Source organism: Xiphophorus hellerii, chromosome 13, assembly GCF_003331165.1.
Source record: "Xiphophorus hellerii strain 12219 chromosome 13, Xiphophorus_hellerii-4.1, whole genome shotgun sequence".
Lineage (NCBI taxonomy): Eukaryota > Metazoa > Chordata > Actinopteri > Cyprinodontiformes > Poeciliidae > Xiphophorus > Xiphophorus hellerii.
This window is the reverse complement of record NC_045684.1, coordinates 22,916,442-22,924,829: the sequence shown is the minus strand read 5'-3', so window position 1 is coordinate 22,924,829 and position 8,388 is coordinate 22,916,442. Positions and strand designations below refer to the sequence as shown.

At 38.8% G+C, this 8,388-nt stretch overlaps 1 protein-coding gene across 1 annotated transcript; it reads left to right on the top strand.

Moving 5' to 3' along the window:
• Positions 1-1,847: 1,847 nt before the first annotated feature.
• txnl4a (thioredoxin-like 4A) lies at positions 1,848-4,447 on the top strand. Its single transcript, XM_032581920.1, has 4 exons — positions 1,848-2,009; positions 2,216-2,395; positions 3,726-3,829; positions 3,948-4,447. The coding sequence occupies exons 2-4, from the start codon at positions 2,243-2,245 to the stop codon at positions 4,117-4,119; spliced, it is 429 nt and encodes a 142-aa protein (XP_032437811.1). The 5' UTR covers positions 1,848-2,009; positions 2,216-2,242; the 3' UTR covers positions 4,120-4,447.
• Positions 4,448-8,388: the final 3,941 nt, after the last annotated feature.

Genomic DNA, 8,388 nt, shown 5'->3' with positions numbered 1-8,388 from the left:
TACAGTTTGCCTTACATTAAATTTTAGTGATTTATGTATAATTTGAAAATTTGCCAAAAAATAATATTACAACCAATCACAACTTAGAACAGTGTGATCCACATTGAAATCTGAATGTACAGGTTAAGCAGAGTTAAAGTATTCCTGAAGGAGTCTATCTTTATCTTTATATTATTGATTAATAATATTTTTTGCAGCATTTAGATGGAACCGAAATGTTTTTTTCTACGCCAGTGCTGGCGTTTTACAATTTGTAACTTACTGAAACATTGCTTCTTAAACCTCAATTAAAAAAAATAAAATAAAAACGGTTCAACAACTGTTACTAAAATGTTTTAATAAGAACAATTGTTAATTAAAAAACTGTTTAATAAAACCCTTTTTTGAGTTTGAAAGGGTAAAAAATTGTTATATATATATAGATATATAACAATTTTATATATCTATATATATATACTGATATATATATATATATAGATATATAAAAACATGACGTACATAAGTCGCGGCTACCTTGTCGCTAGTCAGGAGAAATGCCATTATGCATTAGAAGACAGCAGCTAATGGTCAATTATTGGATAAGTTTAAAAGGACATAATGCAGATCACCCTGTTAAGAAATTATTAGGAGAGTGTTGGGAAAGAGGAAAGAAACAAATTGATAGCTTTGGGTGGATTGGGGATGATAGAGCGAAAATTTTTAATGTATATTATAAGGAATTTAGTCCAACTGTATTGTGGCCTTTGAGACCGACATGGACTTGGAAATATATTAATGTAGACAGAACACTAACAAATATTAGGAAAAGGAACACATTAGATACTTGCCAAGAATTTTATAATCAAATGCAGAATAAATATAATGAATATTTGCAAATTTATACGGATGGGTCGAAAGACCCTAAAAGTGAAGCAACCAGTATAGCTGTAGTGATTCCTGAATTAAAGATTAGTATTTCAAAAAGAACATCTGATTATTTGAGTGTATTCGCGGTAGAACTAGGTGCTATTTTAGTAGCTTTAGAATGGGTGGAGGAAACTAATAGGAATAAAATAATAGTTTGTAGTGACTCTCTATCTGCGTTGATGAGTATCGGAAAGGGACGTACAAAAAATCATCAAAATATTTTATATGAGATTATGGCGGTTCATCATAGGATATGTGAACAAAATGAAAATGTTGTATTATTCTGGACTCCTGCTCATGTAGGTATTATGGGGAATGAAAGAGCGGACAGGCTGGCTAAGGAGACAATTAAAAAAGATGATATTGATATGCAAATAAAGTTATCTAAATCTGAAGGCAAAAGTATAATTTGGAAAGAAAGCAAGAAGATATGGGAAGCTAGGTGGGTAAATGAAATAAATGGAAGACATTTATTTAGAATACAAAATACAGTCGATGTAGAAAGGATCAGAGGATTAAACAGGAGGGAAGAGATAATTATAAATAGAATAAGAACTGGGCATAGTTTCCTAAACGGAACTCTTTTTAAGATGGGGAAACATCTTACTGGTTTATGTAGATGGTGTGATGAAGTAGAAACAGTGGAACATGTTTTGATTAACTGTAGGAAATACGCAAGTCAAAGAAGATTATTAAAAACAGAACTAGGTGTTAGTAGGGAATTGAAATTTGAGAAGGTGATCGATCAGCTGAATAGTATTGAGGGGACAAAGAAGATTTTTCGTTTTTTAAAAAACACTGGGATTTTTAAGAGAATTTGAGGTGTAGGTGGTAGGAGTCAATAGAGGGCAGTAGTGCAACGTAAATGGATGCAAGCTGCCGTTAAAATCTAAAGAAGAAGAAGAAGAAGAAGAAGAAGAAGAAGTACCTTGTCGCTAGTTTTATGACGTCATGGCTATTCCTGGGACGTTTGTTTGACGCGACGAGACGTCCAAGACAGGCAACATTCAACAACAAATAGCTTTTTAAAAAACATTACTGTGTTACTTTACTCGGTAGTTGGGCATTTATTTCGATACATAACACGCACTTGTTAATTTAAGGTGAGTTTTTATATTAATTTGGTCAGAGTTGTGCTTCCTCTAGGGTTTCTTTTCTGTTTCTTCCAGATTTTTCCTCAGCTAACATTACCCAGCGCTAGCTACGTTTAGCTGCCTTGTGTTCCGCTACTCGGACCGGTGCATTGTGTTTGTTTCATGTCCGTCTGTTTCCCCCCTCAACCTTAAACCTCGCATGTACTGACCTGCAGGTTGGAAGTCGCTTTCTTTGAATCAAGATGTCGTACATGTTGCCACATCTCCACAATGGCTGGCAGGTGGACCAAGCCATCCTGTCTGAGGAGGACCGAGTCCTGGTCATCCGCTTCGGACACGACTGGGACCCGACGTGTATGAAAATGGACGAGGTTCTTTACAGCATCGCTGAAAAGGTTTGATTAGTTCGTTGGCGTCTTTGCTCTCGCCGGAGCAGCATCCAAAGTTTGCTCCTTAGAATAACCTGCTGCTTTATTGGGTTTTGAAACGGGTTTAACTTCGTGTTGTCAGGTCAAACCCGCTGTTCATTGAACTACACATATTTATGTGAAACATTTCAGTTATTGCTAAATTTAGACGTTTTTTTTTTTGTAACGAGACCCAGTATCACCAGCAGAGGTCGCTGTTTCTTACGTGTTTCTGATTAATAAGTTTGGTACTCATCACGTAGTTAACAGCTTACTAGAGATACGCCAGTCAGTGTTTTGTGGCCATTTTCTAGTCAATTAATTTGTAAACTGGTTTGCTTATAAGTACCATTCTTACACAAGGCAATCAACCTCTATTTAAAAGAAACTAAAGGGAAGATGAGATACACAAACTACTAAATCTTTGCTTAGAGGCCATGCTAAACATTTAAAAGTGTTGCGTCAAATAGATAAATGTTACAGTATATTTTTCATATAAGATTTCTACAGAAGAAAACAGAAAAATTCTTTGCTCGGGAATTCCTGTGCTTTGTAAGAGTAACCATTATCAGTTTTTTTAAATGAGATTCTATGATTGAAAGCTGCAGTAAACAATTTCACTTCAAGCCAAATGAGCAAATTGTTTTTTCACAACTCAAGCCTTCAGGAAGTCCTTTCAGCCAAAGGAGCCAATACATTTCTGCATAATTAATATGTATGTGGCCTCTAGGAAACGAGCTGAACATGTGACATATTATGTGTCGCATGAAGTCTTGCAGAAAGGGTAAAACTCTTATTGACTCATTTCTTAGACCCACTATTCTGTAATAATTGACCTTAGCTGATTAATTGCACCACATTTCTCAAATATATATATTATAAGCATTTACACATTTAGAGCAAGTTGTTATTAGGGCTGTTTGAGAATAATGAATAAGGATCTCTAGTTGTTTTTACACCTCAGGTGAAAATATTTAGGTTAATGTACAACCGTTTATTGAATCGTGTGTTCATTCCTTTGTATTTAGTTTTAACGGGCAAACATTCATTGAGTTTTGATTAGAGGTGCACCGATTGCAGTTTTCTGGCTGAAGTTGCTAAAGATCTTTGCAGCGTTAGATAGGATCGGTTTCTCAAGTTTTTTGCGATCTCCCAAAATTGAGGAAATTCGGCCAGACTTGTCAGTGCACCCCTAGTTTTTTAACACCGGCATAGTTGACTTTTACTTTGTGGCTTGTATTTTTATTTTTTTTTCTACTACCGTTCTGCTGGTTTTGTTGGACACAGTTTGCAATAAACGTTCCTTTCTTTCGCCCAGGTCAAAAACTTTGCCGTCATTTACCTCGTGGACATCACAGAAGTGCCCGATTTCAACAAAATGTACGAGTTGTACGACCCGTGCACCATCATGTTCTTCTTCAGGTAGGTCACTCTCTGGGGGTCAGCGTATGTGACGCGACGGTTGAATGGATGGATGGTGCAACCACGGACACAGATTCCGTCTCCTGGTGTTAAACGATGACGTTTCTGTGTTTCCCAGGAACAAACACATCATGATTGATCTGGGCACCGGTAACAACAACAAGATCAACTGGATCATAGAGGACAAGCAGGAGATGATAGACATTGTTGAAACAGTGTACCGAGGAGCGCGGAAAGGAAGAGGTTTAGTGGTGTCTCCCAAGGATTATTCCACTAAATACAGATATTGATTTTATTTATTTTTTCCTTTGCCTGCCTCTTTTGTTCAGTGTTTGCCTTTTCCCATTTGATAGTTTGACAACAGAGAGACAGTAAGTAACGGAAAGCGAAACAAAATTGATTTTATTTTTGCTTTGTCGATGAAGGAGGAGAGGGTCCTCATCTAGGGTTTTGTTACTGTTTGTTTCATGTTTTTCCACCATTTCATGAATATTAGGTTGTGTCCTGTGTTTTTCGAAATCTTATTTCTGTGAAATAAGAGTAAAACAGATCAGACGCATTGTATTTGGCCTCTTATTTGACTGTTGTAAAAAAATATGAATTTCTACTTTAAAACACTTTCAGTCTGCTGATTTTTTTATTTGATTAAAATGAGTTTAAAACTGCAGTATGTAGAATGGAATATGATGTCAAAGAAGCAAATGGAAAGGGTTTCAGAGCAGGTCTTAAGTTTTTATAAGATTTAAAGTTATGCTAATTAAAGAGAAATGGACAGATGTAACTTTAAAGGATACAATCATGCACATTCTGCTTTCATACTACTCACTTTGACTTTATTTCCTTTTTTATCTTACAGACATAAGTTTTTTTTGTATTGTTTCACAGGTAAGTCTCAATAAATTAGAATACAATTTAGAAGTTTATTTCAATTTTTCATTTTGAAAGTGTAACTTGTATAGCTTCATTACACACACAGTGATATATTTCTAATATTTCATTTTATTTAGATTCAGAGATGAGGCCAAAGTTCAGTTTCTCAAAAAATTAGTTACACTAGACAATTATGAGAATATCTAACACAGAGATGTTGGTGTATTGAATTATATGACCATGTTTTAAATTGCCTGCATACGTTTCCATAAAATAGTAAAACTAGCTAATAGTTTCAGCCTTGTGATATAAAAGGACTGAATAAAAAAGTATCACTAGTGTCACCAGTTTCTTTGTTTTCAGAAAGCAGATATTGCATTAAAACAAAGAAAATAACTTTTAGAACTAATAGCTTCTATTGCCTTTACATTATTAAAACGCATATTTCAGTGCATTTATCTGAGCACAACCATGTTGCCTTTTACAAATTTATCTCAACAGAAATACTTAGGAGCTTTGAAACACGTGCTCAAAAAATCCCCACTAGATGGAGCCAGAGTACTGAACAGTCTAGATTTGATCTAAGACGGTCGCTTAATGCAGATAAATGAACCAATCTGGCTTTTCTTGATCGGTGAGGATTTCTGTTTTTCTTCGAGGTCTGTTCTGCCGATTTCGATTTTTTGAAAGATTCTCTTTCTATACTTTACCGTTACAGGTTCGTTAATGGAGGTTGCTTGGATTCTTTTGGAAGATGCGAGACCTTCCCCATTTATGGTTAAAACACTTTTTGCGTAACCTAAGTTACAGAAATTAAGTCTATCTTCTACTCCATGAGAAACAACTAGAGAAAACAACCATAGCTCCTCCCTCAGACAAATTAGGAGGTATAAGATATGTTAAAGTCACTGCTTGCGTCTTCACTTTGAAGCTTAGACAAAGTACACTGACCAATGGCCTCAATGAGGAGGTGCTGAGGTGGCTGCAGCTACCAGCTGGCAACTGAACAGCGTTTGAGCAGAGAAGAAGAGGCAACCAACTGTTCTGGCTGCTGCAATAACTTGGCTGTAGGCACACCAAGAGACAGCCGCAGCTACAACATGACCTGATAGCTCTACAGTCTGCACTCTGACCGTCAGAAACATGTCTGTAGTAGAAAAGAAGCTCGTATTCTCATGTTTGTCTGTGTGTACGCCATGTTGAGGGCCCACAACAACCCCCTCCAGGCGTCCTGCGTCCTTTCCAGTTACATTAACCCGGAGTCTGGCATGGCTTTGTCTGGCCCGTCCCTGCAGGACTCATGCACACCATTCCAAAGCCGCTGTTTTCATATGGAGCATGGGGCAAAAGGCCGCCGCCATTGGTCCATTGTAATTCACATTATCATGCATTGTTATTCCCTATTAGAGTTAATCAGCTCAGCCTCAGGGGAAGCAAGTCCAGCCAACTAAGGGATGGTGACTAACTCCAGTCTAGACGTGAGAAGAGGTGAGGTGGGACGTACAGTAAAACACAGCGAGGGGTAAAGACAGACAGAAGAAGAAGAAGAAGCAGCTTTTCCTATGGACGATATGAGGAATATGCACGCTCATATGTTGTAAAGCCGTTTAATCCGTAATCTGGTTTCAACTGATAGTGTTTGAATGAGGGGAGATGATCCGGGCGCCAGGGGGAAGACACACTGGCATCCTGCCATCCCCTGTGTGTCTCTTGCTTTCCAGGTCTGTCACTATCCATGTGGATACTCAGTAAGGAGCGGGGGAAGGGAACAGGACATTTGCCAGTTTCTGGGACACCGTACCCCCCTTACCTCCCTGCCGACTTCCATACTGGCACTCACACGGATGCATACACAAATAAAGCTTTGACGTTTTGTTTCTACCCAGCAACTGTTTGCTCGGTCTGATCTTAACATACATTAAACATGCTAACTAGTACATATTCACTGCTAGCATCATTGATTTTTGTCATCTTTCAATCTCCGTTCAGTGCGCCATTTCGGCTTCCTCCCATTAAAGTGGATTTCTCTGGTAGAATTTCAACTGGGCCAATCAGCGAACAGAAGGAGAAGTTGTGAACAATGACGCTAATTTTCGGCACCATTTTAGAGTTGTAGTCTCCCTGTAGTTTTAGCAATGGCAGCGGAGGAAGTAAACAAAGCCCTTTCAATTTGCGTCGGCAGGCTGTTTCCGGTAAGTTTCAAAGTGTCGGACTGGCGCCCAAACGATAGCAATTGGGTAAAATTTTAAACTTCAACAGAGTCCACCCAAGCAATCGTTTCCCAAAAGCCGAGGGTCCAGACCTTCTGCACGAATCAAAACGGAGAGCAAGTGGCTGGATTTTACCAGACTACGTCTCCAGGGACGAGGCTTTACCCGATTATGTCCCAGTCAGACCCGGCCACATTCTTCTCCATTTGCAGATCCGACCCAGTTCTTCCTCGTTTTTTGGAACCACCTCGGGGTTTGCACAAGCCTGACCCAGCCACGTATTACGCACAAGTTGAGATGTGGTTGATTGGCCTGTCAACAACACCTCAACCACCATTTTCAATCCACAATGAGAGTTGGTGAGGTAGCAAACTGTATATTGATAATACTACGGTCAAACCTCGAAGTCCAAACCCCTTCATCAATTATGTGGGAAGAGCGCATACGGCGTCAACTGGACACGGAAACTCGCAATGAACAAATATACTGAGAGATTTCAAAGAAACTGGTCGCAGAAGGGTACACGATTATGACGCCATGCTAACCATCAAGTGTGACCAAGAATCATCCTGATACATGATTCTGAGAATAAATACATTTTCATAATTGTCACCAAGTTTGCATTCTAGGCTCTCTGAGAATCTCTTTCAGATTGAAGACAGATTAAATATAGCATTTTATTTAGTGAGCCATGATTTTCTTTATACATACTGACACTACCCATGCATGTGAAGAAGCTTTGATGACACATTATCCCTTTAAACTACTACAGCCACTGCAGTAGTTTGGTGATTTAGCTCAAATGGGACACAGACCAATAGTTTTCCTGGTACGTGACCGATGAGCTGGATGAGAGAAAGTGGAAGTAGATGCTGCGTCCCGAACACACACACACACACACCCCCACACACACCCACACTGTCTGTTAGCTATAAATAACTTAGATGGAACGACGCAGAACACCCTGAAGCTATGGGTCATCCGGCGCATCTAGAAGAGGCCATTAAAATACGCTGAAATGCTCCGTATGTGAAAGGAAAGGCTGAGATTCTGAGGCATGTGACACGACTCGGTGCTCCGCTGAGCGTTTTTAGTAATGAGGACGATGTTGCGCTCATAAAGTGGATTACAGGCTTTTAAAGTCCTATAGAAACATTCTCAGCGCTAAATTCAACAGACAGACGGCTTCTATTTTCAATCAAATGAGGAGGGAGGCACTGTTTAATGGCAAATATGGAGGCTCATGAGGCCTGGCGTTGTTTTACTGACCTTCCACTGGATTATTTTTGTGAAGCCCCTTCAACTTTTTCACATTTAATCATATTATATCCACAAAGTTCGCTGTATTTTATTGAAATTTTAGTTGTAAGACTAAGTGAAGTTTTAACCCGAGTAGCTCAAACGAAGAATGAAAGGGGAGCTTCTATTAACAGCAACTCTGATTTAGCTCTGGACTTTGACTGGACCAAAATTGTCGAG

Excerpts from the sequence above, each read along its gene's own strand:
- txnl4a (XM_032581920.1), top strand. The coding sequence starts at position 2,243 with ATGTCGTACATGTTGCCACATCTCCACAATGGCTGGCAGGTGGACCAA. Across the intron at positions 2,396-3,725 it reads TTTACAGCATCGCTGAAAAG|GTCAAAAACTTTGCCGTCAT; the intron begins GTTTGATTAGTT and ends TCTTTCGCCCAG. Across the intron at positions 3,830-3,947 it reads ACCATCATGTTCTTCTTCAG|GAACAAACACATCATGATTG; the intron begins GTAGGTCACTCT and ends TGTGTTTCCCAG.